Raw genomic sequence first — 23269 nt, 5'->3', positions numbered from 1 at the left:
TCTCCTGCCGGCTGCGGGCCGCGCGACTCCGACACCTGTAATGAGGAGGAGCCCATGCAGCTTGGACACTCGCGGCTGATGCCTGCAAGAGCGCCAGCGCCGTCTGGCCGCCGGTGAGTGCGTCTATTGCGGCCGTAAGGGTCACTCTGTCTCCTCGTGCCCGACGCTGGCAAAAGGGCGCGCTCACCAGTGATTGAGAGGGTGCTGGTGGGCGATCTGTCTAGTAAAAACCCTCTCCCCAGACTTCTCTTACCCGCCAAACATCGAGTGCAATCTGTTTTTCACTCGCTTTCAGTACTCATTGACTCTGGGGCTGAGCAGAACTTTATTGACACCTCGCTCGCCACCAAACTAAACATCGCTTTGGAACCCTTGTCACGCCCTCTCCGCGTGCACGCGCTCTCTGGTCACCGCCTGCCCGATATCACTCGGAATTCCTTTCGCTGTCTCTCTCGGGCAATCACACGGAGAGGATTTGTTTTTTTGCATTCACAGCTCCGCTCACCCCGCTGGTTCTCGGTCACCCCTGGCTTGTGCTCCATAACCCGCACATTGACTGGGAGAAAGGTGACATCCTAGGTTGGAGTGTGAATTGTCACGTCTTGCCTTCGGGCGGCCACGTCACCTGTTCCGCTTCTTCCCTCTGGTTCGCCGTCCGACCCCCCGGATCTTTCGGCGGTCCCGCGGGTCTATCATGACTTGCGAGGCGTGTTCTGCAAGGATCGGGTGCGGTCCCTTCCCCCCCACCGCCCATATGACTGCGCTATCGATCTCCTTCCGGGGGCTCCGTTGCCGTCTAGCCGCCTGTACAGCCTCTCCCAGCCGGAGCGGGTCGCTATGGAACGTTACATTTCTGAGTCGCTTGCTGCGGGCTTGATCCGTCCCTCCTCCTCCCCGGTTGCGGCTGGGTTCTTCTTCGTGGACAAGAAGGATGGTTCGTTGCGCCCGTGTATCGATTATCGGGGCCTTAATCTGATCACTGTCAAGAACAGGTATCCTTTGCCGCTGCTGTCCTCTGCTTTTGAGCTGCTCCAGGGCAACGCCTACCACCTGGTTCGCGTCAGGGAGGGGGATGAGTGGAAGATGGCCTTCAATACTCGCCAGGGGCACTTTGAGTACCTTGTTATGCCCTTCGGCCTCACCAACGCTCCCGCGGTTTTTCAAACCATGGTGAACGAGGTGCTTCGTGACTGTGTTAATCGCTGTGTCTTTGTGTACTTGGATGATATTCTCATCTTTTCTAAGACGCTCGCGGAACATCAGGTGCATGTGAGACAGGTCCTGCAACGCCTCCTGGAGAACCGGCTGTTTGTGAAGGGGGAGAAGTGTGAGTTCCACGTGCCTGCAGTAGCTTTCCTGGGCTATATAGTTGAGAGGGGAAATCTACGAACAGACCCTGGAAAGGTGCGTGCGGTGGTTGAATGGCCTGTCCCTCCTAATCGCCGCCAACTGCAACGTTTTCTGGGATTCGCTAATTTCTACAGGAGATTCATTCGCGATTTTAGTAGGATCTCCCTCCCTCTCACTAAACTCACCTCTCCGAAGGTTCGTTTTCAGTGGGATCCTGCCGCTCAGCGAGCCTTCGCCCAGCTCAAGGAGAGGTTTTCCTCGGCACCCATCCTCCGGCAACCGGACCTCACACGGCAGTTCGTGGTGGAAGTCGATGCTTCTGACTCCGGGGTGGGGGCGGTTCTCTCGCAACAAGAGGACGGTAAGCTTCACCCGTGTGCTTTCTTCTCTCGCCGTCTCTCGCCCGCAGAAAGCAATTACAACGTCGGGGATCGGGAACTCTTGGCCATAAAACTCGCCCTGGAGGAATGGAGACATTGGCTGGAGGGAGCTGCTCACCCGTTCATTGTTTGGACGGATCACAAGAACCTGGAGTACATCCGTTCAGCCAGACGTCTCAGTTCTCGGCAAGCCAGGTGGGCGTTGTTCTTTGCTCGCTTTGATTTCACCATCACCTACAGGCCAGGATCTCGCAACGTGAAGCCAGACGCCCTGTCCCGGCAGTTTTCCACCAAATTCAAATTCAAATTCAAATTTTATTTGTCACGTACACAGTCATACACAGTACGATATGTAGTGAAATGCTTGGACAACTGCTCGTGACCTAAAGAAAACAAAAAAAGGAAAAGGCTATGAATAAGATAGGAAATAAATATGAAAAATTAAAAAGGGTAAATTTAACTAGGAAGGAATAGAATATAAATTAAGGTTAAAAATGAAATAACTGTACAACACAAATTAGAATGAAGGGTAAATTTAACTGGGAAGAATAAGATAAAGATAAATATATAAATTAAAGTTGAAAATAAAATAACTGTACAACAAAATACACAATACACAATATAGAACTATATAAGAATGTATGAAGAAATCTAAATATAAATAAATATATACACAATAACAGCAGCTGTACAAGTATTAACCGGAAATGAAGAATATAGTGACCAGTGTTGTGCAAAACCAAAGTCCAGAAAGTCCAGTGTGTGTGTAAGAACTGTATGTGTGGGTCAGTACTGTGTGGTGGTGTGATTGAGAGACCGTATCGCCTGCGGGAAGAAGCTCCTCCTCAGTCTCTCTGTGTTGGTCTTCAGGGAGCGGAATCGCTTTCCTGACCTCAACAGAGAGAACAGTCTGTTGTTGGGATGGCTGAGGTCCTTCACGATCTTCCTGGCCTTGGTCCAGCACCGCCTGCTGCAGATTGAGTGCAGGTCAGGGAGCTCGGAGCGGATGGTGCACTCAGCTGACCGCACAACCCTCTGTAGAGCTCGTCTGTCCTGCATGGTGCTGTTCCCGAACCAGGTTAAGATGTTTCCCGTCAGGATGCTCTCTATGGTGCACGAGTAAAAGTTCCTGAGCACCTTGGAGGGCAGTTGGAAGTCTCTCAAGCGTCTGAGGTGGTAGAGACGCTGACGGGCCTTTTTCACCACGGTGTTGATGTGACAGGACCATGACAGGTCCTGCGTGATGTGAACTCCGAGGTATTTGAAGCTGTCCACTCTCTCCACTGGGCACTCGTTGATGACGGGGGTCTGGTAGTTCCTCTCCTGCTCAATGCTGAAGTCCACTATCAGCTCCTTTGTCTTACTGACGTTTAGAAGGAGGTTGTTCCTCTGGCACCAGTTCTCCAGATTCCTAATCTCCTTCAGGTAGGCCGTCTCGTTGTTATCAGAGATCAGGCCCACCACGATGGTGTCGTCAGCAAACTTGATGATGGTGGTGGAGCTGGTAGTGGCCACACAGTCATATGTGTACAAAGAGTACAGCAGGGGGCTCAGAACACACCCCTGGGGGGCTCCAGTGCTGAGAGTGGTGGAGGCAGAGACATGTCCGCCCATCATTACTGCCTGTGGTCTGCCAGTTAGGAAGTTGGAGATCCACTGACACATAGATGAGCTGAGTCCCAGATGCTCCAGCTTGGTGGTGAGTGTGGAGGGAATTATGGTGTTAAATGCAGAGCTGTAGTCTATGAAGAGCATTTTAACATAATTCCCCCTTCTAGTGTCCAAGTGAGTGAGTGATGTGTGGAGGAGATGAGAGATGGCATCGTCTGTGGAACGATTTGGACGGTAAGCGAACTGTAGTGGGTCCAGTGTGTCTGGTAGTGAAGAAATGATGAAGTCTTTGACCAGGCGTTCAAAGCACTTCATCACTACTGAGGTGAGGGCTACAGGGCGATAGTCATTGAGAGAAGCAGGGTGGGGTTTCTTCGGGACAGGAACAATGATGGACTCTTTGAAGCATGTGGGGATCACCGACTGAGATAAAGAGATGTTGAATATCTCAGTGAACACAGGAGCTAGCTGGTATGCGCAGTCTCTTAGGATACGACCTGGGATGCCGTCTGGTCCTGCTGCTTTCCTGGTGTTCACTCTCTTGAAGGCTCTCCTTGCTTCATGCTCGGAGATGACGAGCACGTTTCCGGTGCTGGCAGTATCTTCCTGTCTGCAGCCGTTAGCGCCGCTAACACTAGCATTGTTGGAGACCTTAGCTGCAGCCTCGAAGCGAGCATAGAAAGTGTTCAGCTCGTCTGCCAGAGTCACGGCCGCGTTCGTCATACCGGTTGTTGGTGCTTTATAGTCCGTTATTGTCCTTAGTCCCCGCCACAGGCTCCTAGAGTCACTCTGTTGGAGTTGTGACTCTAGTTTCCTCCCGTAGCGCTGCTTCGCCTCTTTCACCGCCCTCCGCACGTTATATGACGCGGCTTTGTACGGGTCCATGTCCCCCGTCATGAGTCCCGTGTTGTAGGCAGCGGTGCGGGATCTCAGAGCGTCGCGGATGGTTTTATCCACCCACGGCTTCTGGTTGGGAAACGTTTTGATAGTCTTTGTCTCCACGGTATCATCCGCTAGTTTCCCGATGAATCCCACAACCACTTCCGTAAACACGTTGACGTCATCGTCGGAGCTGTTTCTGAACATGCCCCAGTCTGCGTCATCGAGTGCGTCCTGTAACGCGGCCACCGATTGATCCGTCCAGCGCGCGACCTTCCTCTGAACCGGAACTTCCTGTTTCAGCCTTTGTTTGTATTTTGGCATGAGGAAGATGGCGGCGTGATCAGATTTGCCAAACGGGGGGCGGGATTGTGCCTTGTAGCCGTCCTGTAGTGTAGCAGTGGTCCAGTGTCCTTTCACCCCTGGTGGGGCAGGTGATGTGTTGATAAAAGTTCGGCACTGCGCGTTTGAGGTTGGCGCTATTAAAGTCCCCCGTCACAATAAGCGCAGCATCCCGGTGTTGTGTCTGGTGCTGTGTGAGTGCCTCATGCAGCTCGCATAAGGCGGTGACCGTGTCCGCTTGTGGTGGAATATAAACGGCACTTACAATGACCGATGTAAATTCCCGAGGTAGATAAAAAGGACGACACATGATGGACAGTAGTTCCAGATTTGGTGTGCAGGAGCGTGTGAGAGGAACAACGTTCGCACTGTTGCACCAGTTGTTGTTCACCATTAAACACACGCCGCCTCCCCTTGACTTCCCCGAGTCCCGTGTCCTGTCCATGCGGTGAACCGAGAAGAACTCGGCCGGCTGGATGGCGTGGTCCGGCACCGCTGGGTTCAGCCATGTCTCGGTGAAGCAGAGGAGATTGCAGTCCCGAATGTCTCTCTGGAACTTTATCCTGGCCCTGAGGTCGTCAAGCTTGTTCTCCAGTGACTGGACGTTGGCGAGCAGGATGCTAGGCAGAGGTGTGCGGTGTGCACGAGCTCTCAGCCTGTTCCTGACGCCGGCTCGCTTCCCTCTAGGCCGCCGCCGCTTCCCTTTGTTCTCCCTCGAGATCTCACTCGGCCAGCTCGGATCTGGAGTTAAAAACTTCGAATTGTGAGTACATTGTAAACCAATAGAAACAAGAGTGTCACTGTCATACCTAATGTACCCAATGGTGATGATTTTGCCGATTTAGAAACGCTGAAAACCAACTTAAAAAACAAAGACAAAGAAAAAGTGGTCGGAGCAGTCGTGACGGCAGCCGACCTCACCGGCGCCATCTTAAATGAGGAGGAGGAGTCGGACCCTGAACCCGTTCTGCCAGCGGCCTGGGTGGTTGGAGTCGTTTCCTGGGAGATTGAATCCCTCATTCAGGAGGCACAAGAGACTGAACCGGATCCTGGTACCGGCCCGACTGGCCGCCTCTTCGTCCCCCTCGGCGGTCCGCTCCCAGGTACTCCAGTGGGCTCACACTGCCCGTTTCTCATGTCACCCCGGGGTCCTCCTCACCCTGTCCTTCCTTCGACGCTACTTCTGGTGGCCCACCATGGCGAGGGACACCAGGGAGTTTGTGTCCGCCTGTCCGACCTGCGCCCAGAACAAGCGGTCAAACCAACCGCCGTTGGGCCGTCTCCTACCTCTCCCTACGCCGGCCCGACCATGGTCACACATCGCTCTGGACTTCATCACTGGACTGCCTCCCTCTGCAGGTTACACCGCTATACTAACTATCATCGACCGTTTCTCTAAGGCCGCACACTGTCGCCCTTCCTAAACTCCCTACTGCTCTGGAGACGGCTCGGCTCCTCACCTCACATGTGTTCAGGCTCCACGGGATCCCCGAGGACATCGTCTCAGACAGAGGACCACAATTCACTTCCCGAGTATAGAAGGAATTTTGCACCGCGCTGGGAGCCAAGGTCAGCCTCTCTTCCGGTTTCCACCTGCAGAGCAACGGACAGTCCGAACGGGCTAACCAGGAGTTGGAAGCTGCCCTCCGGTGTGTTGCCTCCCACAATCAATCAACTTGGAGTGAACAGCTGCCATGGATCGAATACGCCCACAACAGCCACCGCCGCCACGGGCAGGTCACCCTTTGAGGCATCCCTGGGCTACCAACCACCCCTGCTCCCAGCTGTCGAAGGTGAGCACTCTGTCCCCTCTGTTCAGGCTCACCTCCGCAGGTGCCGCTGGGCCTGGCATGCTACTCGGGCCGCTCTACTCCGCACTAAGGAGCGCAACAAAGCCCTCGCTGACCGTCACCGGACACGGCCCCTGAATACTCCGTCGGTCAACAGGTATGGCTGTCTACCCGTTTTGTGCCGTTACGGACCGAGTCTAAGAAGCTGTCACCTCATTGGCCCCTTTCCCATAGACTCCATTGTCAACCCTGTGTCCGTTCGCCTCAAGCTGCCATGTACCATGCGGATTCACAATGTTTTCCATGTGTCCCAGGTCAAGCCTGTGCTCTCCAGCCCGCTGTGTCCTCCCGCCAGGGCCCCGCCGCCCCCCCGGCTTGTGGGTGGTCAGCTGGTCTACGACATCTCCCGCATCATGGACTCCCGGCGCCGGGGCAGGGGTTTTCAGTACCTGGTGGATTGGGAGGGCTACGGGCTAGAGGAACGTTCCTGGGTGCCTCCGGCGGTTATTCTGGACAAGAATATGCTTCGGGACTTCCATCGCAGGCATCCAGGTAAGCCCGGTGGGTCGCCGGGAGGCTCCCGTTGAGGGGGGGGGGGGGGGGGGGTACTGTCATGGTCCCTGTGCCTGCCCAGCCGGCCTCACAAGGCTACACTTGTGTTTTTGCTTTCTCTCTCTCTCCCCTGCCTCTCTGCCTGGGCGGAGCTCACAGCTGGCTCCCGCCCTTGGCTCACACAGCTGTTGGCGATCAGCTGATTACCCATCTACTATTTGAGGCTGGGTCACAGATCCTCTCATCGCTGGATGATTGAGCTACTGACGTTAGTCTTTCTTTTGGTCTTATACCTTTACGCCCTACCTTCGTGATTTGTGAGTGATTTCTCCCTTCCCTGTTCCAGTTTATCTTCCCGGACCTGTGACCTCCCCGTGGTACGGACGTGTGTGAGTCGGCTGTGAGGACGTGAGCGAGCGTGAGAGAGAGAGAGAGCCTTCCCCTAATCCCCTGGAACCCTGGACTTTCCCCTTCACTGTATATAGTATTGCACTGGTGTGTAAATAAATCGTGTTCTGAGACGTCAACCTGCTCTGCGCTTGAGTCCCTGCTTTCAGTTTGTGACATGAGTAGTCTATTAAATTAAGTAATCTACGTGTATTTGTTGATGAGTGCCTACCTTTTATCAAACCAGTTTGGTCAGGATGAATTAAAAGGGGCGTTATTTTCTCTAATCTTTTTGAGAGAGCTTTGCAGATTATTTTAAGGTCTACATTAATAAGGTACGGTGGCTGGGAAGTGCAAATCGCAACAAATTAAAAAACCGCAACAAATTTAAAAAAACCCACAACAAATTACAAAAACCCCACAACAAAATACAAAAACCCCACAACAAATTACAAAAACCCCACAACAAATTACAGAAAAAACCACAACAAAATACAAAAACCCCACAACAAATTACAAAAACCCCACAACAAATTACAAAAACCCCACAACAAAACACAAAAACCCCACAACAAATTACAAAAACCCCACAACAAAACACAAAAACCCCACAACAAATTACAAAACCCCCACAACAAATTACAAAAACCCCATAACAAAATAAAAAGACTAAAGACTAAAGACTAAAGAAGACTAATCCACTGTGGACTGTGGTTGGGAGGCCTGTGCTGTCTGAGCATGATGCTGGATACTGGTTAACTTGCACCTGTGTGTATCTAGGACAGCTTTTATTGTGGCGGTGCCTCCTGTCAGAGTGGTACAGCTTCCTGTTGAGAGTCTCCTGAGAGGAGGGTGAGGTCGGAGGCAGTGAGGAGCTCTGTAACGGGACTGTGAGGATGAAAATGAGGCTGCTGTCTGTGATCCTGCTGCACAGTAAGAAGAATTTCTCACCTCTGATCCAACACACACTCTGAAGGAGCTGCTTTTTCAGTGTGTGTGTCTCCTTTACACACAGAGATGTTTGCAGGGTGTCAGGATGTGTGTTCAGCCTTTCTTTGCTTGAACTTTTTGAAAGTTTCTAAAATAACGCAGGTGTGGTGGACAGGGGGGTTGTTCCTCTGGGTTTCTAACCTGGATGAGAGTGTGTGTTAATAACTCTAAACTCTGTTAGAGAGTCTGCAAACTTTGAGCTCATCCACATGTAAATGCTCATTTAGAGCAGTGAGCACAGAGTTTGGAAAAACTTCTTAAAGAGAGAAGGTTGTCATGAACTCTGCTTTTTTATAAAGTCTTTATGCATCAGAGCTGTGTGCCTTTATTTGGCTACATGTGCTTTGTTACCGTTTGCAGGCTTTATTGATCAGCACCTTCCTGTGACGGTGCTGGAGATCGATTTTGTGCATTTTATGTAAAAAGACTCTGTTTTTTTTTGTTTTTCAAAAGGGAAAGTCTGCACGTTCATGTGGACACAAGCCTGTTCATGATACGAGTCAGGGTGATGTGGGGGTGGGATTGAGAGTTTCTAATGAAAAGGACACAGAAAGAGAAAGTGAAGGATGAGACCGTTACACTGATAATCCAGACGACTCTCCACTAGTCTGTACTTGTCAAAACTGGCATCTTACACCATGAAACTGTTCTTACACTGTTGTTTTATAACCCGTTCAAAACACTGACATGAGTCCACTATCAGATAAGATTATTAGTAACCTTCACTGTTTCTGTGCTGTGATGAGCTCTGAAACCTGACTGAAACTCTTCCAATAAGCCATTCCTCTGCAGATGATCTGTTAGCTGTTTGACAACTACTCTTTGACATGAAAGGACGGTTGGATACTGGCGTATAATTGGCTAAGACTGCTGGGTCTAGATTCCTTGTCGTGGTTCTGTTTTTTGTTTTTTAATTGATGGTTCTTAGTTATTTTTGCAACTCTGTGATTTCCTAGCCTTTAGGTTTTTTCTCCTTGCCTCCCTTGTGTTGCTTGTGTAGTCCCATTATGATACTTAATTCTACCAAATCAATGTTTATCCTTAGCCAGCAGTGTCAGGGATCCCTCAATGCTGCCTCGGGTCCACTATTCCTCAATCTGTAATGATAGAGCTATCCTCTGAAAGCTCTGTGCAGTGACCACCCCCCACTTCCGCACTTCTATCCGCTGTATCACCAATAATGATTCAAATTATAAAGTAAAGGAGTTATTAACAGCTTTTTCAAATTTTATATATATATATTTCCTCGACATCATTATCATGTTAGCCAAGAGGAATCTAATCTGTCACTATGCCTTTTCACTGAGAGATGAGGAGTTTCATGATGGCGCTGTCTGTGATGACAGGAGAGGAATGATTTATAATGGTCTGTTTTACGTCTCATGTCTTATCAGACTTAGTTTAAAGCACTGCTTGCCTTACTTGTCCAGACAGAGCCCCAAACTTTGTACGCCATGGTACATCGCTACCACTCCATACAAACACCAGGTATTTTCTTACCTGTGTTAGAAAATACTCCAGTTAAAGATGAAGCACTGAAGAAACTTCTTTACTCAATAAAAGTTAAAAAGTACAGGCTGTGAAGTTGTTAAGGAATATATTCTAAAACACTTCTTCAGCAAAGACTCAGAGAAGAGAAACACACAGAACTTCTTGCTAGCAAGGGCAGCCTCCAGACTGAGACTCGTGCTGAGAAACTGCCCCGGTCTTTATTTATACTTCAATGTGCGTGTGTGTGTGTGTGTGTGTGTGTGTGTGGTGTCCTGCTGATCAAAGGGTCATATAACATGAAAGCACAAAAGGTACATCCTTGGTCATCTATATGTAAAGAAGCACTTAAACTAAAACTGACATAGCTACGTTAATCCTGCCGTAAAACAATAAGACAAGGTACGACCTCTCTCATGCTCCTGGGATGTGGGTGTGAACACCCTAGAATGTTACAGACCTCCTAGGATGAGACATTCTTTCAATATGCCACCAACTATATACTTCTACACACAAATAACTACATGCAGTATTCTACCATATGCAAACTTATATCACTAAAAGATTATACTGATTACTAAGTACAATTTTCCATTGACATTCCCTCCTGTTGTCAGTAAAAACTTTAAGTGAGATATCAGTTTGTAACATCTTGTTGTACATTTTCTGTCACATCATCATTAATTACACAAAGTCTTCATGTTCCAACAGGTTGGGGTCATTATCATCATCACTTGTCATGGCTATGTATGCAGCAACAGTAGAAAATATTATGCGGTTAATCATGAGTTTTAGGCATGGCAATATACACGTTACAAAGACACAAAATAAAAGTAAAAATATCCCAACTCCGATGAGTAGTCTTTTTAGCACCTGTAACCAGGAGCCAGTGTAGAGCCAAGAAAGCCAGTCACTTGTATCACTTACATAGTCCTGATTTTGAGCCTGCTGGATCTGTCTCAAAGCATTCAGGGTATCAGTCATGTTTAATGAGTGTACATCGTCCAGTATGTAAATGCCGCATGTTTTATTGAAGAGGATGCAAAATCCCTCTCTCTCTGCTAATATCATAGAGTAGTTCTTCCCTGGGAGTTGGTCCAGGAACACATATAGTGTGGGGTATGTTGCCGTGCTGGGTAGATGGGAACAGACATAATAGTCTGTATTTGCCGATTCTGCTTTTGTTCTGTCATGGATATAACGGTACCAGGCATTGTTCATCCGCGGAGGGATGTGGTCTTGCGTCATGTCTCTTAGGTGAGAGTTGTCATGTGTCCATCTTTTCTGCCTGCCTCCTGGTTCAGCTGTTTCCGGCACCAGCTGGGGTCCTGTAAAAGTGAGCGTCGTAGTAAAGGTAACCAAGAGGGTCCACCTTCCCATGGTTGCACACAGGTCCGTCACGCCTCGCACTTGGTTGCCCTAGAGTTGATCAGAGGCTGGAGGTTGAAGTGCGAGCTTACCCTACGGGGGCTCAATCAGCACTCCCCCCTCACCACTGAAACAACCAAGTGTGAGATTTCTCTATTGTGCTGTCTTGGGGGTGCTGGGGTTTCCTGGGACCTCAACCTTTTTGCAGTGGCTCTGATAAATCCAGGAGGGTCTCTCTGCTATTTTGCAGGCAGTTGAAATGGTCAGAAGCACTTGAATTGGCCTCTATCAACCCCCATCACCTCACTTCAGGCCTTCATCCTGCAGTAGGAATACTTATGACTCCTCCATTGTCCAACCTCTGCAGAAAAACCCCTCTGTGGAAAAAGGTGCTGGGTCCAGTTATCTTACTGCTGTTATGATCCCAGCAGTCTTCAGCGTGCCATCGTATGCACAGTATAGTGGCACAGCATTAGGTGATGGTCATAGGAAACTGCTGTCATCACCACCATAGCTTCTGGTTCCTGTGCTTTCACAGAATCATGATGCCATCCTTAGATTCCCTCTGCGCTGTCGATGGAGCTTGGCACGCTCCCCTCATCCTTCAGGTGCCCGTCCGTCGTCCACAATCTCCTCTGTTGGCCTCTGGAAATCCCCCTTGGCACAGCTCTCATTCCAACGCAGTTTCATGGTCCTTGCTGTGGCTCCAAAGTCTGATCTCATGATGGGCCCCAACCAGCTCGACCTTTGACCTCAACCACTGCCTGGGCTGTCAGCTATGCCTGGAATGTTTCTCGCTTCTCACTGGGCCTCTGAAGATTTCTCAGGAGATCCCTTTCAGCAGACTGCTGTACCTGTATTTCCTTGCTAGGAGGAAAAACTTCTATTTGGAGAGCATGTCAACAATCATCAAACCACATTCTTTAGTTCAGTGAACTTCACTTATAGGCCATCAAAGCCTCATCTGAACATGGATGCACCACTTGCATAGGTTTAATACCCGTTGAATGAACTGTTAATCACACAAATCGCTGCAAAAATCATATAGAATAGAATAGAATTCAACTTTATTGTCATTGCACATGCACAGGTACAGGGCAACGAAATGCAGTTTGCATCCATCCAGAAGTGCTTTAGTGATATAGATATATTACAATATATATTAGCAATAGTATAGATATGTAAGTATATTACAGAAATGGGTCTATTATGGTATGTTATAATGTACACGGTATGAAGTATGTTGTGAATATTCTATAACTATAAGTATGTACAGGCTGTAGTGAGTACAAGCTATGTACAGGATATGAACATGATATAAATATGAAAAACTATACAGAATATGAAATAAATAACTTTACAGAAATCTGAGATATAGAGCTATACAGAAATGTGAACTATGCAAGTTGTAAACAGTTGTAGAATTAAAGATTATCGAATGTACAGAATGATTATTTACACAGAGCTATACAGTAGTGCAGTTAAGATAAGTGAGGGTGTAGATAGTTTCTACAGAGGCTATATAAAGTGCTAGTGGTTGTGAGTGGTGGTTCAGTCCATGTTATTATTGTGTTTGAGGGTACAGTTGTCCATTGTGGGTGTGTGTATGTTCAGTCCATGAGTTTAACGTGGGTCAGATGTCAGGAGGCAGAGTTCAGGAGTCTGACAGCTGTGGGGAAGAAGCTGTTCCGGTACCTGGTGGTCTTAGTCCGGGGGCTCCTGTAGCGCCTCCCAGAGGGCAGGAGGGTGAAGAGTCCATGTGATGGGTGACTGGGGTCTTTGATGATTTTCCCAGCCCTTTTCAGACACCGCTTCCTGTAGATGTCCTTTATGGCAGGAAGTGGTGCTCCGGCGATGCACTGGGCAGTTTTCACGACCCTCTGCAACGCCTTCCGGTCCGAGGCAGAGCAGTTCCCGTACCAGACTGTTATACAGTTGGTCAGGATGCTCTCGATGGTGCAACGATAGAAGTTCACCAGGATGTCTGAGGACAGGTGGTTCTTCCTCAGAGTCCTCAAGAAGAAGAGGCGCTGGTGAGCCTTCTTGACCAGCTTGAAGTACTGTGACTTATTGCCCCGCCCACTTTTACCACTTAAGCACAGCAACAAAGTATCTGTACTTTGGTAATGCCCACCTCTTTTGATAAACCATGCAGGGTTTATGCAATTTTTTTTTGCACACCCTATAAGAGGATGAAGCTCGTACACCAGGGGTGTCAAACTCCAGGCCACAAGAGCCGGTGTCCTGCAGGTTTTATATCTCACCCTGGGTCAACACACCTGACTCCAATGATTATTTTATTACCAGGCCTCTGGAGAACTTCAAGACATGTCGAGGATGTTTTAGCTATTTAAATCAGCTGTGTTAGATCAAGGACACATGTTATCTGACAGTATGTTTGCACTGAAGCACCGCAGCAATTTCCTAATGTTGTAAACCTGCTCAACATTTGGCAGTAAAACCCTTTCTGATTCTGATTCTGATTCTGAAACCTGCAGAACACAAGGCTTGGAGTTCCCCACCCCTGTAGTATACAGTCACACTTTCACTGACCCTCAGTGACCTCTGACCTTCAGTGACCGCTGTCCTCCTGTTGCAGGTGTGTGTGTGCTGCATCTCTCTGCACTGACTGTTTCTGCAGGTGAGTTGATGGAAGTGAAAACCATCAGTGAGACTCCAACAAGAACACAAATACATTTAGTCTGTCTGTGTATCTGTCTGCCCTTCAGTCTCTCTGAGTGTAACTCCAGATTACAAGCAGTTCTTCAATGGTGCTGCTCTAGCGATTCTGTCTTGTGATGATGATGATGAACAAAGAGTTGATGGATGGACAGTGAAGAGGACCAGAGGAGGAATCACTGAGAGATGTGGAGCAGCTGAAGGCCTTGTTCTTAAAAATTCTCTGTGTCAACTCAAGTTGCGTAACCCCTCTGATGGAGCTTACTTCTGTGAAAGCTCATCTGGGCATCAGCGTAGTGATGAAGTCAACATCATTGTTTCAGGTACAGATGTTCCAGCTGTGTCTGTATGACTCTGTGTGTTGGTGGAAGTCTGTCTCTGTATCACTCTGTTTGTGTCTCTGTTGGTCAGCTGGTTCTCTGATCCTGAAGGCCCCTTCATCTCCTGTGTGGACAGGAAGTAATGTGACTCTGCTCTGTCAAAGCAGAGACGGTGAACCGGTGAAGTCTTATTTCTATAAAGATGGGGACATGATTGGATCTGATCCTAAAGAAAATTTGACTCTCACTAATGTTCAGAAGTCTGATGAAGGTCTCTACTCGTGCTCCACTGAGGATCATCCACATACTCATGAAAGCAGGCTGACAGTCAGAGGTCAGTGCAATGATCTTTCTTATTCAACCTCTTTTCCTGGACTTTAGTAGAAATGTCATAGAGATCAATGAAAGGTGGTAGGTTATATCTTACTTTATCGATACATGTTCTCTTAATGTATTCAGGTCACATAAACAGAGCAGCCAGAGAAAATTATCCCATCATTACAAAGGTTGGAATATTAAAGAAGGAACAAAGAAGTCCATCTTCACTGTGGTGGCACAAAACCTCTATTTGACTTTAAAACTCTGCTGGATTTACTAAAGAGACTCAGTGTCAGGTTGTGACTGACAGATGTGAACATTAGTTTCTTTTCAGGCCCATGTTTCTCTTTCAAGAGGAGAATATTTAATATAAATATAAATGTGAGTCACTAAGGTTTAACCACAGAGAAAAGCACATTTCATTGCTGCTGTGAAAGATGCAGGGAGTCTGTTTGGAATGAGACCATCTCCTCTGCTGATCGGGCCCACCACAGTTGACACACCTGTCCATTGGTATTGTAGGCAGGCTTGCAGTCATGTGTGTGAGGACAGTATAGGAGAGGACTCAGGATAGGCAGAATCACTCGTTCCAATCGTCTGCAGTTGATCCTGATCTAACTCGTTTATTCTATAATGCTGATTTCTGTCTGCGGTCTTGAGATGAATATGAGAGAAGAAGATGGGTACGCCCAGACCATCACTGCACTCCTCTCCATCCTGTGCCTGATAAAGTCCATAAATAAAGACTTTCATGACAGATAGAGTCTCAGTGTATCCTCTTCTACAGGAGGCGACACAGGAAAAACCTGAAGCTCATTTCTTTAGTATTTCAAGAATTCAGACAGCTCTGTCTATCAGTGAGGAAGCTTCCACAGACTACTGGAACTGATGAACTGACCAGATAATAAACTGACTGAACCATCTTTGTCATTGTTCCGGCAGATCCTCCTACTGTAAAACCTACCACTACTACTACTACTACTACCACTACTACTACTACTACTACTACTACTACTACTACAACAACCACAACCACTCGTCGTCGCTCTTCTGGCCCTCCTCTCACAGCCTCCATCATGTCAGGTCTGCTTTCTGTGGTTCTCCTGGTTCTGGTTTGAGTTCTGCTCCTTTGGAGGAAGCTAAAAGGTAAGAAGTGTGTCAGCTGAGTCACAGAGCACATACATGTGTGTGTTAGGGAAGGTCAAAGGTCACCAGATCTGAGCTGAAATTGCTGATGTTTGTCTTTGAAGAGGAAAGTGAGGACGCACTCTGCCTTATGGAGGACCTTCATCCTACTGTCTCATCATTGCCCCCCCCCCGAAGCTCCAGTAACCAGTATAAAAGGGGGTGTGTCTTCAGAGTGTCAGCTTTGCTGTTGTATCTTTACTGCTGGGCCTGGGATTTTACATGTTTTGTCTTATTATGCAGCACTTTGTGGTTGTTTTTAAAAGTGCTTTTAACCCTTCAAGACCTACCATTGAACCAATTCTGCCAGAGCTTTTCTTTATATTTTTACATGCTGCCATTTTGGGGAGCATTTCAAGTTACTGTACACCAATACAACCATTATAGCCCAGATTTTAATAACATGTATGCATTAAGTGCATAGTAATTACATAAATTGCAAAAAAAGTGCAACAAACTACAAAAAAACTGAAAATCGCTTTTTTTTGTTAACATATATTTCTAGTTAGCGAAATTTAAGATGCTTATTCCTCAAAACTGTAAATACAAAAAAGTTGCACAAAATAGTTTCCCATCACAGGAAATTTATTTTATTAAGTGTCTTCATAGTTTTATTTTTGAAATACGCCAATTTTTATATACTGCAGGAAAAACGAAAATAAGTATTACAATGCAGATTTGCAAAAAAATAGTTTATTTTGATGCATATGCTATTTCCAGCAGTACAATTTGAATTCTAAGCATCCCAGAAACGACACAGAAAGTCATAAAGTCAAACATAACTTTTAATAACACCAGTATAGGCTTAGAAGGGCCTGATGGTAACAAACTACATTTCTGCGAAAATGACGTCACTTCTGGTTTCGGGCAGGTCACGGCGGATATGCGATAGTTCGCGCTGATGAACGTAGGAAGTGTTACGAACAGCTGATCAGATCGGCAAAGCATGTTTCTGGGATATTATGTTTTTGTTGCTGCAAGTGCTTTTTATGCAATTTTTGCAAAGCTATAGGACAAGCTGATGTAAGTACAACTCCTCCGGTTTCATATGCAAAAAAAAAAATTGCGCTATTTTACATGGTTGCAGTGCTACTGGGATTTAAAAATAGTTATGCAAAACGGAGCATGCCCACTCTGACTGGCTTTTTAAGGGTTAAGTAAAATATTTTTGGATGTTTAAAGGTTTTCCTGCAGCTCTGCAATGACTTGTATTTTCAGACATGACAGCTGTGACTGTGTGTGTATTACACAGGTTTTGCGCTGTAATAATGAACTATTAAAGTTTCTCACCACAAACACATTAATGTCTGAGTCTTTGTTCAAGATTGCTGGAGAGCAGCTGGTCTCCAAGCACAGCACCATGACAGGGTGGCAGTCAGTAGAAAATGTGGAGATCAGGGAAATATTTTACTGCTACTATTCATAACCATCATCATTACCATTACATTAATTATCATTTCATCAAAGCATTTATTCAGTAAATTACACATGTTCTTAGTTAAGATTATTACACCGATCACAGAGAGCTTCTGTCTAGTAAAAGGTTAGAAGCATCAACGGGCGGGGTGAGTCTGAGTGCGTTGGAGGTTGAGACACACACACAAACAGTAGTTAGACTCATATTTAGGTAAGAGTTCAAATAATAGTTTGCAAAAGCTTGTGACTGCAAAACTGTGTCTGCCTAAGGGACAGTTTGTTCCAGGAGATGAGCGAGAGTTAGAAGATTAATAGGAAGCACCTGGCCTCGAGACGGAGAAGATGTACTTTTAAATGTGTCAAAAGTCATCAACAGAACATTTGCATATCCATGTATTGTATCTGCTTTGACGCATGAGGGGGCGTCATAAATAATACCCTGATGTTATAAAAACAACTGCTTGTGTATCATTGGGCGGAGATCGATGCTGTCGGTATGCAGTGTTCATCTCCCCACGCGTGTGTCCATTGTTTGACCGAAGCTCTTCTGGACCATAGTAGTTTTTGTGCTCACCCTCAATATTTGAACTCTATTAGAAACATTAGAAGACGTTTCTGATCATCAATGGGCTGATATGTGATTAAGACAGTTAAATGAATGTTATGCTATCACTGATAAGAATGAAATAAATCGTGATATACAGCAACAGATTGATTGCGATTTTGCATTCTGACCAGTTGAGGCCAATTTTAACCGCCCATTGAACCTCATCATTAAAAGGTAAAATGTTGCATCTTTTGGTCTGGTTTTAGTTTCTGGAGAGTGCTAACGTTCTTGATGTGTTGATGTTGGGCACTGAGGAGGACTGAATACGATAAAAAAACAAAACACACATTGTAAATATGATACTCACTAAGATCATTTCTTTTAACCTTGACTGATCTTTTCAATTTAAAATGTCCTTAATTAACTAGTTTCAAATAGAAGCTCAAGTAACCACTATAAAAGCAGGGAGTGTGTATTTGGAGAGTTTGCTGTGCTACTTTCCTTTTTAAAAGTTTTCCTTCAGCTCTGCACTGACTTATTACCTGACATTACCAGAGATGGGCAGTACTGCAATCCAGTAAAGTGTAAAGCAAGGGATTACTATGGCAAAAAAGTAATTAAATTACATACTGCTTGAAGGTATTCCACTGAGACCCATTGTTAGCAGCATGAACTCAGCCACTTACAACATTTCAAAACACCTTGCTACAACCAACTTCACCCCCGAACAGAATGGCCCACTGTTAGACCTCTGCCTTACCTCCACAATATTTCAAATATAACGAGGTTTTCTACAGACACGAACATGGATGTGCCATAGGCTCCCTGGCGTCACCTACTGTAGCCAACCTTTACATGGAGGAAGTGGAAAGAAAGTCTCTTGGCTTTTTAAAAAGGAGAGTACCTAGCCACTGGTACAGATATGTAGACGACACCTGGGTCATAATTGTTGGAGTTGTCATTGTTGTCATTTTTTTTTTTTTTCTTTTTTTTCTAAATGACATCAGAAACAGCTGTATGCGACATTACGTGATGGCAGAGCTTCAGTTCATCCTTTGTCATTTTTTTTTTTTTTTTTTAATAAATAGGACAGGGGGAATGAATGAGAGAGAGAGGGGGAGAGAAAGAAAGAAAACCAAAGGGGAGAAGAGACGGTGAGAAGGGGGGGGAAGAGAGAGAAAAAAAAAAACTCCTGGGTCACCTGTATGGAGAAAAAAAAAAAAAAAAAAAAAACAAACAAAAACAGCAAACAACAGAGAGCAACATAATAATAGAGAAAACAAAGCACCATCACAATAAACTAGCTAGTCAAAGATATCAGTATTTACTAAGTAATAAACGATATTGTGCAGCACGCAAGATAGACAGCGCACAGTGTGCTTTGAGGCAGCAGCCAAGAAAGCTTTAGTCCGCGTCTGTGAATACCCATGTGTGCATACCTGTGTGGATCAGCATGCTTGCATTCCAAAGGTTTCTCCATGTAATGATCTGCTAGGGAGTGTGGGGGGGCCACAGCCCCGTCCTCCAGGGTGTGAAGCGGGTATGGAGGAGATCAAAACTCCAGACATCCAGAGGCCCCCAGAACACAAGAGACCATGGAAGACCAACAGAGGGGCAGCCGCGCCACTGTCCCAGTAAGAGCTGAGGAGAGTCCCAGATGAGGGCTCGCCCAGCAGCCGCGGAGCAGAAGTCAGGGGGAGTTGCAGTGACGTGCCCGTGAGCTCCGCCGGCCCCCAGCTGCGCCTGAGTGACCGAGCCCTAGGCCGAGAGGCCGGGGGCACCCCACCTCCAAAGGGGCCCGAGCGAGCCCCAGGCCCCAGGCCCCGACAAGCGGCCGCCAAGGAGTGAGCCGGTGTGCACCTGGACGCCCACCCCCAGACACAAAGAACCACCAACACACCGACACCTGAGGGAGTCCGCCACCGGCAGGGGAAGTGGTGGTGGGTGGAGATAGGCCTCCAAACCTTGGAGGGCCTGAGGTGTCCCCAGAGAGGTGGCGTCTGATACCCAACTTGACATATAGACACAGACATACAGGCACACACAGACACAAACATCCATTCCCACCCTCATGCTCTCATATGCACTCACTCCACACTCAACCAACGTGGAGACAGACATAAAGAGACGCTGTACACACAATCACACTCCCCAAGCGTACTCTACAAACCGGGTCTAGGTACCCTTGCCCCTGGAGGGGGGAATTGCACCCAGACCCAGGTGGTGTTACCCTTTTCCCTGCGGTGGGGAGAGGCAGACCACCCCGACTCCGCAGCAGCAGGGAGGCCCCACACCCCAGACCGCAGTCGGACGGCCAACTCCTCCTACTAGCCCTCCCGCTCCAGCAGGCCGCAGAGAATGGGGGTGGGAGAAGACTCCAAACCTCCCTCCACCCGCTCATTGTAGTGTTGATGCATATGTGTTCTAAGGTGCAATTAAAACCCAGGAGGGCATGGAGCTACCTGCCAAGGAGCAGCAGGTAAGCGCATAGTCCCTCCTGCTAACCCTCAATGACTAAGTGTATTTAAAATTGAGAGGTGGGCAACGACGTCAGGGGTGAGGTATACACCCTGATGGTGTCATTGTTGTCATTAAAACTGTAAATCTTCTCGCAAACTGCATGTTCGTATATTTTCTTCACGTGAGGAAACTTGTCTCCTTGGGTGACAAACAGAAGTCTTTATCACTGTAATAATAATAATGATAGATTGCATTTATAAAGCGCTTTTCTATACACTCAAAGCTTTTTCCAATTCCACTATTCATTCACTCTCACATTCACACACAATGACTACAAGAGAACACGTGACCATGGATGAACAGCTGTTCCTACCAAGGTCCATTCACACAGTATATCGCAACCAAGCCAGACAAATTTGGGATCAGGTTCTGGATGGCCACGAATTTGGAGACCAAATATGTCTGCAGTGCATTTCCTTACTTGGCAAATGACCCCAGTCGTCAGAAGGGAGAGAGGTAGGCAGAGAATGTGGTCATGAAACTGATGGAGCCATTTTTGGATGATGGGAGAAATGTCACAATGGACAATTTATTCACCTCACTGTCGCTCAGACTGCTGCAGAGCAAACATTACTGGGCACGGTGAATAAAGTCTGCTGTTCTGGGATTCCATCCTACCTGACAAACCATCCTACCCGTTGTTTCTGTGCATGCGCACAACACGAAATTAAGTGTTAAACCCTCCTACCTTTGTGAATGTGACCTACAAGCATACTTTCACAGCTAAAATTCAGTGGCAAATCATCCTACCTTTGCCACAACACCTAGAACAGCACAGTGGGGGGGACTGTGGAGAAGGAAAACGAACTCAACAACTTCTTCAACAGGTTTGACCAGCCCACAACCCCCCCACCCTCACCCTCACCTTTACTACAGAGTCCTCTCCCCACTCTCCTACCTCCCTCGCTTCCCCCCCTTCCTGACACCATGACACCCCCCTCCTCCAATCCCTCTCTCAGCAGCAAGACATCTTCTCCCCCCCCTCCTCCCAAACATCTCCCAATGTGACAGTGGATCAGGTCAGGAGACAACTGAGGAAGCTTCGCCCCAGAAAGGCAGCAGGCCCAGACAAGGTGTGTCCTAGGATGCTAAAGGCGTGTGCTGCTGAACTTGGGGAGCCGCTACAACGAGTCTTCAATCTCAGTCTGCGACTGGGGAGAGTGCCCGCCAAATGGAAGACATCCTGCATCGTCCCGGTCCCCAAAAGGAACCGGCCCAATGAGCTGAATGACTTCCGACCGGTGGCACTGACGTCACATCTTATGAAGATTCTAGAGCGGCTCTTCCTCAACCTCCTCCGACCACAGGTACAACATGCCCAGGACCCACTACAGTTCGCCTACAAGGCGGATGTCGGAGTGGAGGATGCCATCCTGTACCTCCTGCATAGAGCCCACTCACACCTGGATGGGGGAAAAGGCACGGTCAGGATCCTGTTTCTTGACTTTTCCAGTGCCTTTAATACCATCCGGCCCTGTATGCTTTAGGAAAAACTGAACAGGATGGAGGTGGACCCCCCGACTACCTCACCGACAGGCCACAGTACGTCAGACTGAAGGACATCACGTCTGACACTGTGGTCAGCAGCACAGGAGCACCCACACAAACACGAGCAAATCTAAGATGCAACACTTTTTAAAAATTTCCACTTTTAAATTTTGGGACACAAAATAAGTAACGCGCTGCTCGCAACAAATCTCAGAGATCCATGTTCATTGATCAAAGGTAAGAAACCTAGTTTGAAATAAGAGTGAACCAACAGAATAAATTGTCAGGTGTATCTTTAAGGTAACAAGCATGTTGCGAGTTCATTTATGAAGCCTTCATCACTTGGTTAAAGATTGTTAGAGTTTATTCACTGTTGTAAAGGGTATAATTTACGTATATAATATACGTAAAGGTAAATTAAAGGGTATAATTTAATATGATAAATCATGAATGAACCTGCTCCTTAAAAAAGTGCGTGTTACACTGACATGTTTCCAGTGTTGGGTAAGTTACTTTAAATTAGTAACTTAGTTACATTACTAGTTACTTCTATCAAAAGTAACTCAGTTACTTCAAGTTACTCGTTACTTTCAAAGTAACTAGTTACTAGGGAAAGTAACTTTGGTTTTACTCAGACTTCTCTTGTTAATGTGTTGCTTCCGTAACTGGATACCCAGCAAGATTGCCAGTCTTCTAGCTTGCTTACTTGCCACAAGTGCACTGTGCCACCTACCAATAGAAAGGAAAAGCTAATGTGCACATTTCCACGAGAGAAATCACACGCCTGATTCTATCCTAGCCTGCTTTTTACATCCAACACAAAAACTGCAGTCGTGGTGCTTTCGATTGTACTCAGAACTCGGGAATTCTGCCTTCTGAATAGGAAGATGTAGGTAACACCAGACTGCAGATGAGCTGCATACAGAGCTGGACTGGGACAAAAAAATCGTCCCGGGCATTTTGACTAGAGACCGGCCCATCATTATAGGAAAAATCATAAAGCCTTTGAATGAAAATAAACACTGTTGTGACAGTGATGTACACTGTTCTGACGGTATATATGCATCAATCTATCAATCGTTTGTTGTAAGACTCAGATAATTATTTTTTTAAAAGTGAGACATTTTAAATGAGAATAAGAAAGTATGTCTTTGTGCCCCCCTCTCCCTGTTAATGCCCTACCTGGCCCCCTGGCAACACTTTGCTAGACCCGCCCCTGCACAGTTACCAGCTGTCAGCTGCTTAGAAAAGCATCCTGGTGTTATTTGTCTCTCAGAAACAGTTCATAACTTCAACTCATCCATGTCACCTAAAAGGTAAACCTGTTTCTCCATCACCTGTTCAGCTCTGATGGTTCAGTAAGGACATCTCCTGGTTTCATCTTCATGTTTCCCTCTCACCACATAACCAAACCGACATCATGACCAGCAGGTTTACAGCTGTGGCTCCAGCAAACATCAGCTGATACTAGAAATTAATATTAAATAAATTCTAACATCAGCTGATCAAGCTTAAACGTGCTGCTGTTGTTTAGCGCGACATCCGCTGGTTTCCTCTTTCTGGCGCAAAGTGGGCGATAAACAAACAAGAGAGAAAAGCCGATCAGCTGATCACTGATCAGTTTAATGATTGAAGTAGAAACAGGAGAGGCAGGGGGAG

The 23269-nt window shown here is 46.9% G+C and overlaps 1 protein-coding gene across 1 annotated transcript; it reads left to right on the top strand.

Annotated features, from left to right (window-relative positions):
• The first annotated feature begins 8180 nt into the window (after positions 1-8180).
• Positions 8181-16937, top strand: LOC146578103 (uncharacterized). The gene is made up of 6 exons (XM_085257323.1): positions 8181-8224; positions 13737-13778; positions 13867-14139; positions 14228-14470; positions 15397-15600; positions 15705-16937. Exons 1-5 carry the CDS (start codon positions 8188-8190, stop codon positions 15570-15572), a joined length of 771 nt encoding a protein of 256 aa, XP_085113449.1. The 5' UTR covers positions 8181-8187; the 3' UTR covers positions 15573-15600; positions 15705-16937.
• Positions 16938-23269: the final 6332 nt, after the last annotated feature.

Source organism: Mchenga conophoros, linkage group LG3 (genome assembly GCF_057382185.1).
Source record: "Mchenga conophoros isolate Kocher_MC1m ecotype Shallow Benthic linkage group LG3, M_conophoros_male_GT1.1, whole genome shotgun sequence".
Lineage (NCBI taxonomy): Eukaryota > Metazoa > Chordata > Actinopteri > Cichliformes > Cichlidae > Mchenga > Mchenga conophoros.
This window is presented reverse-complemented; position numbering and strand designations above follow the sequence as displayed.